The sequence below is a fragment of the Pleurodeles waltl genome, chromosome 7 (assembly GCF_031143425.1).
Source record: "Pleurodeles waltl isolate 20211129_DDA chromosome 7, aPleWal1.hap1.20221129, whole genome shotgun sequence".
NCBI lineage: Eukaryota > Metazoa > Chordata > Amphibia > Caudata > Salamandridae > Pleurodeles > Pleurodeles waltl.
The window spans coordinates 545,565,863-545,583,411 of NC_090446.1; the positions used below are offsets into that span (position 1 = coordinate 545,565,863).

A 17,549-nucleotide genomic window follows, 5' to 3' on the forward strand; every position below is an offset into this window, starting at 1 on the left:
GTTAGAATAACCCCCTTAGTCAGAAGCTCACAAAAGTGCCACTGATATGTTGGAGACTTGAATGTCGGATGCCCATTGGAAACCTGAAGATTTTGAAAACAGGCTAAGGAGGAATAACTTAAGGGTCTTTGGTATTCCAGAAAGGGCTGAGGGGGCCAAGAGTAAGAAAACCTGTAAATTCATGTCAGGCTTTTTTGGGGGGCCTTTCCTGATATCTCAGAGTGGGATTGGGCAGCAGAGGTTCAGCGCACCCATAGATTTCCTTTTAAACTGAAGAAATCTGCCCAGCAGAATAGTGGCAAGCGTAGGACTGTACTGTTTTTTTTCCATCGTTTTTTGTTGCGGCAAGCAGTTTATTATCTGGCTCGCCCACATAGTAAGCGGTCTTTCAAAGGCTGCACCTTTTTTGCTAGACTAGACTATAGCCAAACAACGGTGGAAAGAAGGTTGCGCCTTAGGCAGTTAATTCAACCCATTCAGCCAGGGGGGCAGGCTTGTTTTTTTAACCCAGCTATTCTTAAAATTGCTACACAGGATAAGGCCCGCCTTTTTACCTCAGAGGTTAAGGCCAAGGAGTTTTTGGTAAACACAGGCTTCAGCCCTAGCTAGTCATGGTTATAGACAAGGGCAGCCTTCAATGTAATGTTGATTTGCTCTGGGGAGAGGGTTTAACTTTATTTTGACAGGCAATATTTCCTTGGAAGGAGGGGGCATGTCCATCACCACGGCTTGTGAGGGGATCAGTGAATGGGGGCTTGGTCTGAGACAGGAGTATAAGGGGTGAATTTCTGGGGAGAATTGGGATGGGCATGAGGAGACAGTTGTGTTGGGGGGGCAGCGGGAATGATTGGGGTTTCTGTTTTTCCTCGGTGTGGATGGTGTGTTTGTATGATTTCAGCGGTGTTAGGGTGCCTTGGCTATTAAAATGGGTTCCTATTCAGGCCCCTTAAACAGGATGATCTGGGATTTACATTTTTCTCCCACCCTCGCAATAAGCTAGTTCAACTACATTACCTTTTTGTATCAGCAATGATAAGAGGTTTGATAGAGATCCATCAGCCCCTTTGGGCATTCTCAGATCATAACCCCTTAGGTTAGTATTAAAATGTATAACAGCTGGATTTGATAGGCCTCTCAGAGCTTAGACTTTTGATAGGAAACTCCTATTAGAAAAGGACTATGTTATGCCCATGCGATGTTGGCTTAAGAATTGCCTCAAGTTTAACCTGGGCATGGCAACTCTCAAAATGTTATGGGATTCTTTAAAAGCTGGGGTAAGAGGAGAGACTTTGAGCTTTGGGTTATGTAAGCAACGCCTAGCATACTCCCATGTAAAAGTGTTGTCTGTGGCCTTACCTACGTAAAAGCCTGAATTGGCCTGATTGATCATACAGGGCTGGGATGGTGCAGACGTTATGGTGAAGATAGCAGCAGCAAAAGCTAAAATCAATAGGTGGTATAGTGAAGTGGTGGCGAGTAAGTTTCTACGTCATAAGGCAGCCTGCTATGAATATGGTGAGTGATACGGTGGACTATTGGTGCACTGTATTAGACAGAGGAAGAGCGGGATAGGGGCCATCAAGGATGGTCAGGGTCAGACGGTGGAGAGTCCTCCTGAGATTCTCAAGGCATTTAAAAATTACTATGCAGATTTGTATACGGAAGCTCTCTTTCCTCCGCCGGCTAGTTATTTAATGTATCTACAGTCCACCTATGGGGAAAAGCTAAATGATGAAGAGAAGGCCCAACTTGAACTGCTGAGTGATCATGAGGAAACAATTGCTGCAGTCAGCTTTATGGCGATGGGGAAGGCTGCAGGGTCAGATAAAATTTCTTTGTTTTCAAGGTGTTTCTCCCCGAACTGTTGGATGCAATGTTGCTTATTTTCTCTACAGTACAGATAGAGGGAACAATACCGCCATCTTGGGAGGATGCAAATAATGTGGTCTTTAAGAAAAAGGGTAAACCCCCTTTTAACCCCGGGTCATATTGCCCTATTTCACTGATTAATGCAGATGCAAAAATGTATGCAAAAATCTTGTCTGGTAGATTGGGTTGGTTATGGCTAAGTTGGTCTCACCTCATCAGCATGGTTTTATTCTGGGACGGGACACTTCTGATCATGTTTGTAGAGTGATTACTCTCTTAGACATAGCTGAAGTAACTAAATCACCTCTGGGACTAGTACTATTGAATGCCGAGAAGGCCTTCAACTGCGTCCCCTGGGACTATATCTGGGAGGTACTGAATTGGGTGGAAGGGGCTTGAATTGGGGATTGAATTGGGGATCATTAGGTCAATTAGTGCCCTCTATCAGTCACCCAAGGCCAGAATACAGATTAGTGGTAAGGGGTCAGATGCGATTCATATTACTAGGGGAACGAGGCAGGGGTGCCTTGCTCACCACTTCTGTTTGCCCTCTATATTGATCCATTCATTGCTCGTTTAGAAAGTAATTACAGGATTCAAGCAGTCACGGTGAATCAGATCTATTACAAGGTATTTGCTTATGCTTAGCGATTGCTACAAAAAATCGTTGAGTGCCGTAGCCGCTATAGAGGAGGAAGCCAGCATTTTTTACGCTATTTCTGGGTATCACCTAAACGAGGATAAAACTCAAATTATGAGCTCAGCAGTCTCTATATCTGAGGATAGACGCTGGTTAGATGAAGTGACTTATCTCTCTTCTAGTGTTGAGAGGATAGTTGGGAAAAATGTCAAACCTTTATTTAATAAGATTAAACAGGATTTGTGTAGAATTAGTTATCTTTATCTAACAATTATGGGTAGGTGTAATGTTCTAAAGATGTTGGTGCTCCCAAAAGTACTCTATTTATTTAGGACCATATCATTGGAAATCCATTGTGGCTAGTTTGCGAAGTTGGATAGTTTCTGTTTTGGCTTTATTTGGACTTTCAGAAACCAAGGAGGGTGACAAAGTATATGATTCTCCCTAGGGCGCGTGGCGGCTAGGCAGCTTCCTGGTTTTTAATCTATTTCTGGTCTTGTATTCTACAACACCTACCAGTTTTGACTACTGGTAGCTATTTAATGACTAATCCTTCTTCTTCGCCCTCTATTTACCAACTGACATTAGGGGATAAAGTTAAGGGTTGTTTTTTGAAGTATTTTGAGTGGAATTAATATAAGAGAACTCGGTTTAAAACGATGGATTGGGCTTTCAAGGTTTGGCTTTAGATTAGGAAGCACTGCAATATTACTAATATGAACCACTCTACCATTCTCCATGGTATTTTTCAAGATGGTATGTGCAGAAGATACTAGGATTGTGGGATCACGAGGCTAGGAGATTTCTTAGAGAATGGGCAATGGTGTTCTTTTCAGGAGCAGCAGTGCAAGTTTGGGTTGGGGAAGGAACAATTTTACAAACACCTTCAGATCCGTGACTATCTCACTAAATTGGATGCTAATCAAATTTCGGTTGTGGAATGCTCTATAATTGAAATGATCGATCAGGGATCTCAAATAGGACAGATCTGCGATATGCTGATCGCGGGTCTTGCTGATGACATGGAGCTGCATAACTCAAGGTGGGAGACTAGGGCGGGGATTAAGGGGTTATTGCTAAGGAAATCCCTATCAATTTGCGAGGAAGTACTCTTTAATGCTGGCCTCAAAATTCAGCATTTTTTAGAGAGTCCTTGATTTATATCACACACCCAATAAATTATTTAAATGGGGTAAGAGACCAGGCTCAAAATGCCATAAGTGTGGGGATGAGGAAGCTGACTTAATGCACACGTTTGTCCTCTGTTTTAGATTGGGGAGCTATTTCTGGGCAATAGCGGATTTCTTGAGCTCTATATTGAAAAGGCAAGTACAGATTACATCTCAGACAGTAATTATTATTATTATTTTTTTATCCTCATTTACATTCCGTAACTTTACTTCAAAGAGAGGGGGGGGAGGGAAAGATAGAGATCTTACCAGCTGTTCACAGCCCATCTCCAAACATTTCGCCCCGTCTAAGAATTCGTTCCGCCTACCACAAATGAGGAAAAGTGGCAACCTTGAAAGTATGTATAATCAAAGGATCGTACTGAACCCTATGTATCTATACCTTCACCAATACCCAACCATTGTTTTCCAAATGGGTTCCAAAACCTCCTTTCTTACAATCCCTGCCTGAATCTAACTTAAAATTGTATATTAAAGAGTCTTTCCAATCAGCAAAGGTGGGAGGGGCGATACTAATCCATTTTCTGCATGTCTCCCTTCTTGCTACAGGCATCATGTAAAATAGCAGTTTAAATGCATCTCTGTTCATCTTCTGGGGATCATACCAACCTCCAAAAATTACTAGCAGAGAGCTTACCTTAGGACTTGTGGGAAGTTTTTCCTTGATTACTTCACCCACCTCTTGCCAGAACTTACTAAGCTGGGGGCACTCTACAAACATATGTAGATCGTCTGCTGATGCAGATCCGCAGTTCCTGCACCTCACCTTGTTATCCTGTTTCAGCCTTGAGAGCTTCGCAGGTGTCCAAAAAAATCTGTGGCTTGAGAACAGATGATTTCTTCTTAGCGTAGCAGGTTTAACAGTAATAAATAAAAGTGTAGTAGATACTTGCCAAAGATCCTTGTAATGAGGCTCCGGCAAGCACTCTTTCCATAATTCTTCCGGGGGGGTAAATTTGCCGTCGACAGTGTCCATGATCAGCCAATACCATCTAGCCACTTCTTTCTTCAATGAGGTATCTAAATGCAGCTGATCCTACACATTATTAGTGCCCCCAATTCCTCAGTTACATTCCTTGCCCAGCTATTTTTCTGGAGATATTTAAATTTGGACAACCTTCTCCCCACCTCCGCATTAAGATTTTCGAATGCCCTGACTTCTCCATTGTAACAAAATTGTCCCCACTGCAATAAACCTACCTCTTTCAATGGAGTTGCCAAGGCATCTTTAGTCCATTCCGGTGAACCAGGAGAATCCCAAACCGGAGCATACTCGCTATAATATGGCAAGCTTGTGGCCCTCCTGACCACATACCAAAGTTTTGCTAGGTCCTGCAATACCTTGAATCAAATTTTCTTGAAGAACTTGGGGTCTCCAAACGTATGCAAAAAACTTTTCTGCAACACATTTCCCTCCATCATAGCTATCAGAGTCTGCTCCAGCTCCGAACGATCCGGTTGGTTAAAAATCTGCTTTACATTTTTCAACCGGAAGGCCAATGCTTAATATTGCAAATCCGGCACCGCTAAACCGCCTTTTTCTTTCTTCCCTCTTAATTTTTTCCACGATATACGCACACCTTTAGATGCCCAAATGAAACTACTAATTTTCCCTTGAAGTTTCCTTAAGGAGTCCTTGTTGTACATTAATGGTAATGAATTAAAAATATAAGTAAGTTTGGGTACAATCACCATCTTGATTACATTAGCCTGACCTATAATGGTTAATGGGAGGTTTAACCATTTCTTCATTAACTGATCTACCTCTCTCATAACCCTGCCAAGATTTGCTTCTGTATTTTATATATATCATGCGTTATAGTGATCCCTAAATATTTGACCTCTTCCTTTATGCTTGTAAAACTATTTACTTCCATATTCCACGCCATGATCTCAGTCTTCTGATTGTTAACTGCATAGCCAAAGATTCCCCCAAATTCTACCATCTGTTCTTCCAATACTGGTTTAGCCTGATTTAAATTAGAAGTATAAATCATTGGATCGACTGCATATAGAGCAACTTTCCTAACTAAATTCCCACACACAAATGGGGGAATTCTCATATCGCTTCTAATTCTACTAGCCAATGGCTCAATATAGAGCTCAAACAGTAATGGAGATAAAGGACACCCCTGTCTCATTCATCTTTCTATCTTCAGAGAGGGGGTAAGAGAGCCATTAACCAAAATACTTGTACTAGGATCATGATACATTTTGTGTAGTGCTCTAATCAAATTCTTTCCAAGATTATAAAGTTCACAAATTGTCAAATAACGCCAATTAACTCTATCAAATGCCTTTGTTGCATCCACCATTACCACTGCTAAGGGGGCTCACAAAGAAGTAGCTAAATCAATCAACCCTACGAAACCATGTGTCAATTCATGCATATATCTGCCTTTTAGAAACCCTTTCTGATCCATATGTATGAGCTTCCCCAGAACAGCCCCTAATCTATCTGCCACTAATTTAGCAAAAATGTTATAATTTCAATATAAAAGACATATTGGGTGATATGATTCACAATTCCTGGGGTCTTTACCTGGTTTTAAAATTAACGTAATAATAGCTTCTTTCCAAGAAGGGAGGAGACTCTCATCCCCCCTATAATGTTATTACATAACTCTTTTAAAAATTCCATACCTCTACTTCCCAGAGCTCTATAAATTTCAATGGGTAATCTATTTGGTCCTGGCGCTTTCCCCAATTTACCTGAATAAATGGCATGTTTTATTTCTATCTGCTTAATCGGCCCATTAACCACAATTTTTTCCTCCTCATTTAAAGCGGCCAATTCTAATCCCCCAAACCATCTCTTCACTGACTCTGATGAAATTTCTAACTCCTCCGTATATAGTTCCTTAAAAAAAATAAAGAAACTTTCTTCCACCTCTTTTGTACCTTTCCTGATCTCTCCTGAACTTCCATCTCGGATTTCTGTCACCCTATTTCTTACTGTATCTGTTTTTATTTTCCAGGCCAACATTTTGCCACTATTTTCACCATACTCAAACTGGGCTACCTTATTAGCCTCACATCTCAGTCTAATCCTATTATCTAAAACTGCTGCCAATTCCAGTCAGGCCTCCTGTCCTTGTTTATATAACCAGTCGACTTCTTCTTTAATGTCCATACATAACGTTCTCTGCTTGATCTGTCGTATTTGATTTTCTAACCTGCTTATTTCTTCATAGTATATTTTCCTCCTGTCTGAAGCTATCCTAATCAGAGCCCCCCGTCAAAAAAGTTTGAAGGTATCCCAAACTATTACTAAAGAGGCTGAACCCTTATTCACTTAAAAAAATTCTTCTGCTTCTGACCACAACTCCACAACAACCTCTTCTTCCAATAGCAGTGTTCTATCTAAAGTCCACCTTCTTTCTCTCTTATTTGTCGGCCACCTAAATTTCAAACTAACCACAGAATGATTTGAAAAACGGGCCCCAATATGTGTTACTTCCTCGACATAGTCTTTTTGGTTACTATCTATAAAAAAATAGTCAATCCTAGACGGATGCCTATATTTTTTATTGTTATAGGAATAGCTTCACTCAGACCCCTTCTTTTCTCTCCAAACATCATATAATCCCCATTGGGCCATCATTACTCGTACCTGAGCCTGCATTTTCTCATTCACTCTTGACTTGCTACTCGAGAATTTATCTAGCTCATAATTCAATACGACATTGAAGTCTCCCACCCATATTATAGGGTCCAAGTATTGCAATAGAAGATGTAATAATTCTCTCAATGGACCTATATCATCCCTATTAGGACCATAATATCCTACCAGAGTAAAAGCATAGTCATAAGCAAACAGTTTCCCCAGCACCCTTCTCCTGGATTTATCTATGGGGCCCTCAACAAAGGTGATATTAATATGATTCTTGATTAAAATAACTACCCCCTTACTACCACTCATACACTTTGATCTGGCTATCTGCTGTACCCATTTACATGGCTTAAAAACTTCAAGGCATTCTTCCTTACACATCAAACTGGGTATCCTTCAAATATTGCACCAGCCTTTTCTGTCTACTCTTTTCCCGAAGGCCGTTGATATTCCAAGACAGGAGTTTCAAATCTATCAACACCATCCTTCCAAATGGGGCCCAAGTCTCCTCCTTGCAACCCCTTCCACTCCCTCTCTTTTCACATTATCGAGGATCTTTTTTCTCATTTGTTTCCGTATTATGCTCCCCACCCAGTGCTCCCCTTGACCACCCCCCTTCATGCAACCCATCCCTACTCCTCCCAAGGGAACCCACCCAATCTTATTTAATCTGGCGAGTGTTGCCAGAGGAGGGCCACCACGCCGCGGTCGGGGCATCTTCCCAGTTACCAAACCACTTTACCTATAACAAAAAGGCTTAAACCAAACCATTCCCATTCCCTTTCTCTATTTTCCTAATCAAGTCATCTACCTCCTTCCAATCAGTAAAGTTCTACATTTTATTGTTCACCATTACTCTTAAAGATGCCAGGAGCCTTAACTGAGCCATTGCTCAAAGTTCTTTTAAAATATCAATTCCTTTCCCCAGCTCCCATTGTTTGTTCAGAGTAACAGATGCTAAGTCTAACCTCATTTCAAACTGGGTCCCATCCACTGACAGTGAATTTGTTTTTAGTGCCAATGCCAAAATACGTTCTTTCATCGCATGTTTGAAAATAAACTAGGATTTTCCTTGGTCTATCTCTATTAGAAGACATTTTCGCCGGGACCCGGTCTACCCTTTGAATATCTTTTGCAATGTCCTCCTCCCGTTCCTCAACATTCACTTCATGCTTTAGTAATCGTACCACAAAGCCTTTTAATTCACCTCCTTCAATCCTTCGTGGACTCTGAGAAACCTCAAATTATTCCTCCTCTGATTAGTTTCCAGGGACTCCATCTTGGCCATTACCCCCACTTGGCCTTTTTTCAAATTTTTTATTTGCTCTTTATTTTCTTCAACCACTGTTCTTAACTCACCAACCTCCTCCTCCAGAACAGCCGTCCGACATGCAAGCTCATCTATTTTTTTACCTAAATCTTCACAAAGATTTCTAATATCCACCTGATTAGATTTAGAGATCTCAAAACCGTCCCTCAGTTCCAAGGATAATGCCTTTAACATGCTTGTGATAGAGTAATTGGCTAAAGTTCCATAATTTTCACCTAGGGGCTGAACATCCCCTTCACTAACCTCTCACCCTTCACCCACTCCCCCTTGAATCTCTGGCATACCTTAGGGAATATTGCTCTGTGCCTACCCTATCTACCAGGATACCCGAAACTCCATCTTCAGTACTAACAGAGGGTAGTAGCTTATCTGTGTTTTTGTAGAAAAGTACCATCTTGCCTGGCATGTTACCCCCATTTTTCACTGTATATATGTTGTTTTAGTTGTATGTGTCACTGGGACCCTGTCACCCAGGGCCCCAGTGCTCATAAGTGTGCCTGAATGTGTTACCTGTGTAGTGACTAACTGTCTCACTGAGGCTCTGCTATCCAGAACCTCAGTGGTTATGCTCTCTCATTTCTTTCAAATTGTCACTAACAGGCTAGTGACCAATTTTACCAATTTACATTGGCTTACTGGAACACCCTTATAATTCCCTAGTATATGGTACTAAGGTACCCAGGGTATTGGGGTTCCAGGAGATCCCTATGGGCTGCAGCATTTCTTTTGCCACCCATAGGGAGCTCTGACAATTCTTACACAGGCCTGCCACTGCAGCCTGAGTGAAATAACGTCCACGTTATTTCACAGCCATTTTACACTGCACTTAAGTAACTTATAAGTCACCTATATGTCTAACCTTTACCTGGTAAAGGTTAGGTGCAAAGTTACTTAGTGTGAGGGCACCCTGGCACTAGCCAAGGTGCCCCCACATTGTTCAGGGCCAATTCCCTGGACTTTGTGAGTGCGGGGACACCATTACACGCGTGCACTACATATAGGTCACTACCTATATGTAGCTTCACAATGGTAACTCCGAATATGGCCATGTAACATGTCTATGATCATGGAATTGCCCCCTCTATGCCATCCTGGCATAGTTGGCACAATCCCATGATCCCAGTGGTCTGTAGCACAGACCCTGGTACTGCCAAACTGCCTTTCCTGGGGTTTCACTGCAGCTGCTGCTGCTGCCAACCCCTCAGACAGGTTTCTGCCCTCCTGGGGTCAAGCCAGGCTTGTCCCAGGATGGCAGAACAAAGGACTTCCTCTGAGAAAGGGTGTTACACCCTCTCCCATTGGAAAATGGTGTGAAGGCAGGGGAGGAGTAGCCTCCCCCAGCCTCTGGAAATGCTTTCATGGGCACATTTGGTGCCCATTTCTGCATAAGCCAGTCTACACCGGTTCAGGGACCCCTTAGCCCTGCTCTGGCGAGAAACTGGACAAAGGAAAGGGGAGTGACCACTCCCCTGACCTGCACCTCCCCTGGGAGGTGTCCAGAGCTCCTCCAGTGTGCTCCAGACCTCTGCCATCTTGGAAACAGAGGTGCTGCTGGCACACTGGACTGCTCTGAGTGGCCAGTGCCACCAGGTGACGTCAGAGACTCCTTCTGATAGGCTCCTTCAGGTGTTGCTAGCCTATCCTCTCTCCTAGGTAGCCAAACCCTCTTTTCTGGCTATTTAGGGTCTCTGTCTCTGGGGAAACTTTAGATAACGAATGCAAGAGCTCATCCGAGTTCCTCTGCATCTCTCTCTTCACCTTCTGCCAAGGAATCGACTGCTGACCGCGCTGGAAGCCTGCAAAACTGCAACAAAGTAGCTAAGACGACTACTGCAACTCTGTAACGCTGATCCTGCAGGCTTCTCAACTGTTTTCCTGGTGGTGCATGCTGTGGGGGTAGTCTGCCTCCTCTCTGCACTAGAAGCTCCGAAGAAATCTCCCGTGGGTTAACGGAATCGTTCCCCTGCAACCGCAGGCACCAAAAAGCTGCATTACCGGTCCCTTGGGTCTCCTCTCAGCACGACGAGCGAGATCCCTCAAATCCAGCAACTGTGTCCAAGTGACCCCCACAGTCCAGTGACTCTTCAGTTCAAGTTTGGTGGAGGTAAGTCCTTGCCTCCCCACGCCAGACTGCATTGCTGGGAACCGCGACTTTTGCAGCTACTCCGGCCTCCGTGCACTTCCGGCGGAAATCCTTTGTGCACAGTCCAGCCTGGGTCCACGGCACTCTAACCTGCATTGCACGACTTTCTAAGTTGGTCTCTGGCGACGTGGGACTCCTTTGTGTAACTTCGGGTGAGCACCGTTTCACGTATCCTTGTAGTGCCTGTTTCTGGCACTTCTCTGGGTGCTACCTGCTGCTGAGAGGGCTCTTTGTCTTGCTCGATGTCCCCTCTGTCTCCTGGCGCAATTTGCGACATCCTGTTCCCTCCTGGGCCACAGCAGCATCCAAAAACACTAACCGCACGATTTGCAGCTAGCAAGGCTTGTTGGCAGTCTTTCGGCGGGAAACACTTCTGCACGACTCTCCACGGCGTGAGGGATACGTCCTCCAAAGGGGAAGTCTCTAGCCCTTGTCGTTCCTGCAGAAACCTTAGCTTCTCCTGTCCAGTAGAAGATTCTTTGCACCCACAGCTGGCATTTCCTGGGCATCTGCCCATCTCCGACTTGCTTGTGACTTTTGGACTTGGTCCCCTTGTTCCACAGGTACCCTCGACTGGAAATCCATCATTGTTGCATTGCTGGTTTGTGTCTTTCCTGCAGTATTCTCCTATCACGACTTCCTTGTCCTTTGGGGAACTTTAGTGCACTTTGCACTCACTTTTCAGGGTCTTGGGTTGGGCTATTTTTCTAACCCTCACTGTTTTCTAATAGTCCCAGCGACCCTCTACAAGGTCACATAGGTTTGGGGTCCATTCGTGGTTCGCATTCCACTTTTGGAGTATATAGTTTGTGTTGCCCCTATCCCTATGTGTCCCCATTGCATCCTATTGTAACTATACATTGTTTGCACTGTTTTCTAAGACTATTCTGCATATTTTTGGTATTGTGTACATATATCTTGTGTATATTTCCTATCCTCTCACTGAGGGTACACTCTGAGATACTTTGGCATATTGTCATAAAAATAAAGTACCTTTATTTTTAGTATAACTGTGTATTGTGTTTTCTTATAATATTGTGCAAGTGACATTAGTGGTACTGTAGGAGCTTCACTCGTCTCCTAGTTCAGCCTAAGCTGCTCTGCTAAGCTACCATTTTCTATCAGCCTATGCTGCTAGACACCCTATACACTAATAAGGGATAACTGGGCCTGGTGCAAGGTGCAAGTACCCCTTGGTACTCACTACAAGCCAGTCCAGCCTCCTTCATTGGTTGTGCAGCGGTGGGATAAGTGCTTTGAGACTACTTACCACTCTTGTCATTGTACTTTTCATAAGAGAAAAATATACAAAACAAGTTCTGTGTGTGTACACATAACTAAAAAGTTTTGCATTTCCTCTTTTCACTCTTTTCTAAAGTGCTGAAAAGTACTTCTAAACTTTCAAAAAGTTCTTAAAAGTTTACAAAGCTTTTTTTTTCTGGCCTTCTAAAAGTTCTGAAAAACTTTTTTCTCTTTTTCTATCACTTTAACTCTCTCTAAAAATGTCTGGCACAGGCCAAAATGTTGATCTGTCCAAACTAGCATATGATCACCTTAGCTGGAAAGGAGCAAGGAGTCTCTGCATAGAGAGAGGTTTGAGTGTAGGGAAGAATCCTTCCTTGGAATTGTTACTTAACATGCTTAGAGAACAAGATAAGGCTAAAAGTGCCCCATCTGTTGAAAAAGTAGCTAATGGTTCCCAATCTGATCCAGGGACTCCCCCAGGAAAAAATTCAGGAAAGAAACTTCATAGCCTGCCCATTACTAGACAGTCTAGCATAGTTGGTACTGAGGTGGAGTCACATCATACAGATGGTGTGCTCTCACATTACACTGTCAGCCAAGCTGTTAGGGTGCCCTCTGTAAGGGACAGGTCTCCTTCTGTTCATTCTCATCATACTTCTGTGTCTAGGAATGTCCCTCCCACCAACCCTGATGACAGAATGTTAGAAAGGGACTCAATATGTTGAGGGTGGAACAAACCAGACTGAAGCTTAAAAAGCAACAGCTGGATTTGGATAGACAGTCTCTAGAACTAGAGAAGGAAAGACAGAAGTTGGGTTTTGAAACCCATGGTGGCAGCAGCAGTATTCCCCATAGTCATCCTGCAAAAGAGCATGATTCCAGGAATCTGCATAAGATAGTTCCCCCTTATAAGGAGGGGGATGACATTAACAAGTGGTTTGCTGCACTTGAGAGGGCCTGTGTTGTACAGGATGTCCCTCAAAGGCAGTGGGCTGCTATCCTATGGCTATCATTTAGTGGAAAAGGTAGGGATAGGCTCCTTACTGTGAAAGAAAGTGATGCCAATAATTTTACATTTCTTAAGAATGCACTCCTGGATGGTTATGGCTTAACCACTGAACAATACAGGATAAAGTTCAGAGAGACCAAAAAGGAGTCTTCACAAGATTGGGTTGATTTCATTGACCATTCAGTGAAGGCCTTGGAGGGGTGGTTACATGGCAGTAAAGTTACTGATTTTGAAAGCCTGTATAACTTGATCCTGAGAGAGCATATTCTTAATAATTGTGTGTCTGATTTGTTGCACCAGTACTTGGTGGACTCTGATCTGACCTCTCCCCAAGAATTGGGAAAGAAGGCAGACAAATGGGTCAGAACAAGGGTGAACAGAAAAGTTCATACGGGGGTGACAAAGATGGCAAGAAGAAGGATGGTAAGTCTTCTGACAAGGGTGGGGACAAATCTAAAAATTAGTCTTCATCAGGCCCACAAAAACACTCTGGTGGGGGTGGTGGGCCCAAATCCTCTCCTAATCAAAACAAGGAAAAGAAACCATGGTGCTATTTATGTAAAATAAAAGGCCATTGGACAACAGATACCAGTTGTCCAAAGAAAAGCACCAAGCTTCCTACCACTACAACCCCTACTGCTACACCTAGTGTACCTACTAATAGCAGTGGTGGTGGGAGCAAAACTACTAATAGCCAATCCAAGGGAGTAGCTGGGCTCACTTTTGGTAACTTAGTTGGGGTTGGTCTTGTTAGGGAGACCACAGAGGCTGTGTTAGTCTCTGGGGGGGCTATTGATTTAGCCACCTTAGTTGCTTGTCCCCTTAATATGGATAAGTACAAGCAGCTACCCCTAATAAATGGTGTTGAGGTTCAGGCCTACAGGGACACAGGTGCCAGTGTCACAATGGTGATAGAGAAACTGGTCCACCCTGAACAACACCTACTTGGTCACCAGTACCAAGTAACCGATGCTCACAACAACACACTTAGCCACCCCATGGCTGTTGTAAATCTCAACTGGGGGGGGGTTACTGGTCCAAAGAAAGTTGTGGTAGCCACAGATTTACCTGTAGACTGTCTACTAGGAAATGATTTGGAGACATCAGCTTGGTCAGATGTGGAGTTGGAGGCCCATGCAGCAATGCTGGGCATCCCAGGGCATATTTTTGCTTTAACCAGGGCTCAGGCCAAAAATCAAAAAGGACAGGGAAGCTTGGATCCTGGAACAATGGACCAAGTGCTCCCTAAAGCTAGGGCTAGTAGAAGTAAAGCACTTCCTACTATCCCTCCCTCTACAGTGGATTCTTGTTCTGAGGAAGAAGAATTTCCACCCTGTGCAGAACCTACACCAGAGGAGCTAGAAGCAGACACTGCTGAGCTTTTGGGTGAAGGGGGGCCTGCCAGGGAGGAGCTGAGTGTGGCACAGCAAAACTGTCCCACACTAGAGGGTCTAAGACAGCAAGCTGTCAAACAGGCTAATGGGGATGTCAGTGACTCTCACAGAGTTTACTGGGAGGACAACCTCTTGTACACTGAAGCAAGGGATCCTAAACCTGGAACTGCCAGGAGGTTAGTGATTCCTCAGGAGTACAGAAAGTTCCTCCTAACTCTAGCCCACGACATTCCCCTAGCTGGACATCTGGGACAAATGAAAACTTGGGACAGACTTGTTCCCTTGTTTCATTGGCCTAGAATGTCTGAGGACACAAAGGAATTTTGTAAGTCCTGTGAAACCTGTCAAGCCAGTGGCAAGACAGGTGGCACACCAAAGGCACCCCTTATTCCACTGCCTGTGGTTGGGGTTCCCTTTGAAAGGGTAGGGGTTGACATAGTTGGCCCCCTTGACCCTCCTACTGCTTCAGGCAATAGGTTTATCTTGGTGGTAGTGGACCATGCCACCAGATATCCTGAAGCAATTCCTTTAAGGACCACTACAGCTCCTACAGTGGCAAAGGCCCTCCTAGGAATATTTTCTAGGGTGGGCTTCCCAAAGGAAGTAGTATCAGACAGGGGAAGCAATTTCATGTCTGCATACTTAAAGGCCATGTGGAAAGAGTGTGGTGTAACTCACAAGTTCACTACACCCTATCATCCACAAACAAATGGACTGGTGGATAGATTTAACAAAACTCTCAAAGGCATGATTATGGGTCTCCCTGAAAAACTCCGCAGGAGATGGGATATCCTGTTACCATGCCTCCTTTTTGCCTACAGGGAGGTACCCCAGAAAGGAGTGGGCTTCAGCCCCTTTGAACTCCTCTTTGGACACCCTGTCAGGGGTCCACTAACACTTGTCAAGGAGGGTTGGGAACAACCTTTAAAAGCTCCAAAACAAGATATTGTGGATTATGTAGTTGGCCTCAGATCAAGGATGGCTGAGTACATGAAAAAGGCCAGTAAAAACCTTCAGGCCAGCCAAGAGCTCCAGAAGCAATGGCATAACCCGAAGACTGTTTTGGTTCAGTACAAACCAGGGCAGAAAGTGTGGGTCTTGGAGCCTGTGGCCCCAAGAGCACTCCAAAATAAATGGAGTGGACCCCACACAATTGTTGAGAAAAAGGGTGAAGTCACCTATTTAGTTGACTTAGGCACTGCCAGGAGTCCCCTTAGGGTGCTCCATGTCAACCGCCTGAAACCCTACTATGACAGGGCTGATCTCACCCTGCTCATGGCAACTGATGAGGGACAGGAAGAAGACAGTGATCCTCTACCTGATCTCTTCTCTTCCACAGAACAAGATGCTCTTGTGGAAGGGGTAGTTTTGGCTGATTGTCTGACTGCTGAGCAGAAAGACCATTGCATAAATCTCCTGGGTCAGTTTTCTGAACTCTTCTCTACTGTTCCAGGTACCACTTCTTGGTGTGAGCACACTATAGATACTGGAGACTGCTTGCCTGTCAAAAGTAAAATCTATAGGCAGCCTGACCATGTCAGGGACTGCATAAAGCAAGAGGTGCAGAAAATGTTAGAACTGGGAGTGGTTGAGCACTCTGAAAGTCCATGGGCTTCTCCTGTGGTACTTGTACCAAAACCTCATTCCAAGGATGGAAAGAAGGAAATGTGGTTTTGTGTAGACTACAGAGGTCTCAACCAGGTAACCAAAACTGATGCTCACCCTATACCCAGGGCAGATGAGCTCATAGATACACTGGCATCTGCCAAGTATCTAAGCACTTTTGATTTGACTGCAGGGTATTGGCAGATCAAATTTTTAGAAGATGCTAAACCTAAAACTGCATTTTCAACCATTGGAGGCCATTACCAATTTACAGTAATGCCTTTTGGATTGAAAAATGCACCTGCCACTTTTCAGAGGTTGGTGAACACAGTCCTGCAAGGGCTGGAGGCTTTCAGTGCAGCATATTTGGACGATATAGCTGTCTTTAGCTCCAGCTGGGATGATCACCTGGTCCACCTTTGGAAAGTTTTAGAGGCCCTGCAAAAGGCAGGCCTCACTATCAAGGCTTCAAAGTGCCAGATAGGGCAGGGTAAGGTGGTTTATCTGGGACACCTTGTTGGTGGGGAACAGATTGCACCACTACAGGGGAAAATCCAAACAATTATTGATTGGGTTCCCCCTACCACTCAGACTCAGGTGAGAGCCTTCCTAGGCCTCACTGGGTATTACAGGAGGTTCATTAAGAACTATGGCTCCATTGCAGCCCCTCTTAATGACCTCACATCCAAGAAAATGCCTAAAAAGGTATTATGGACAGCAAACTGTCAGAAAGCTTTTGAGGAGCTGAAGCAGGCCATGTGCTCTGCACCTGTCCTGAAAAGCCCTTGTTACTCTAAAAAATTCTATGTCCAAACTGATGCATCTGAATTAGGAGTAGGGGCAGTCCTATCACAACTTAATTCTGAGGGCCAGGATCAACCTGTTGCTTTTATTAGTAGGAGGTTGACCCCTAGAGAAAAGCGTTGGACTGCCATAGAGAGGGAGGCCTTTGCTGTGGTCTGGGCACTGAAGAAGTTGAGGCCATACCTGTTTGGCACTCACTTCATTGTTCAGACAGACCACAAACCTCTACTTTGGCTAAAACAAATGAAAGGTGAAAATCCTAAATTGTTGAGGTGGTCCATATCCCTACAGGGAATGGACTATACAGTGGAACATAGACCAGGGAGTAGCCACTCCAATGCAGATGGACTCTCCAGATATTTCCACTTAGACAATGAAGACTCATCAGGTCATGGCTAGTCTTATTGTCCTTCGTTTGGGGGGGGGGGTTGTGTAGGAAAGTACCATCTTGCCTGGCATGTTACCCCCATTTTTCACTGTATATATGTTGTTTTAGTTGTATGTGTCACTGGGACCCTGGTAACCCAGGGCCCCAGTGCTCATAAGTGTGCCTGAATGTGTTACCTGTGTAGTGACTAACTGTCTCACTGAGGCTCTGCTATCCAGAACCTCAGTGGTTATGCTCTCTCATTTCTTTCACATTGTCACTAACAGGCTAGTGACCAATTTTACCAATTTACATTGGCTTACTGGAACACCCTTATAAT

The 17,549-nt window shown here is 44.1% G+C and overlaps 1 protein-coding gene across 1 annotated transcript in view; it reads left to right on the forward strand.

Annotated features, from left to right (window-relative positions):
- The first annotated feature begins 1,415 nt into the window (after window positions 1–1,415).
- Window positions 1,416–17,549, forward strand: part of LOC138246919 (vomeronasal type-2 receptor 26-like) — a 410,539-nt gene continuing 394,405 nt past the window's right edge. Inside the window, exons 1-2 of the mRNA XM_069201665.1 lie at window positions 1,416–1,515; window positions 2,150–2,241. Of these exons, the coding sequence (XP_069057766.1) occupies window positions 1,416–1,515; window positions 2,150–2,241 (192 nt within the window). The remainder of the gene's footprint in view (window positions 1,516–2,149; window positions 2,242–17,549) is intronic.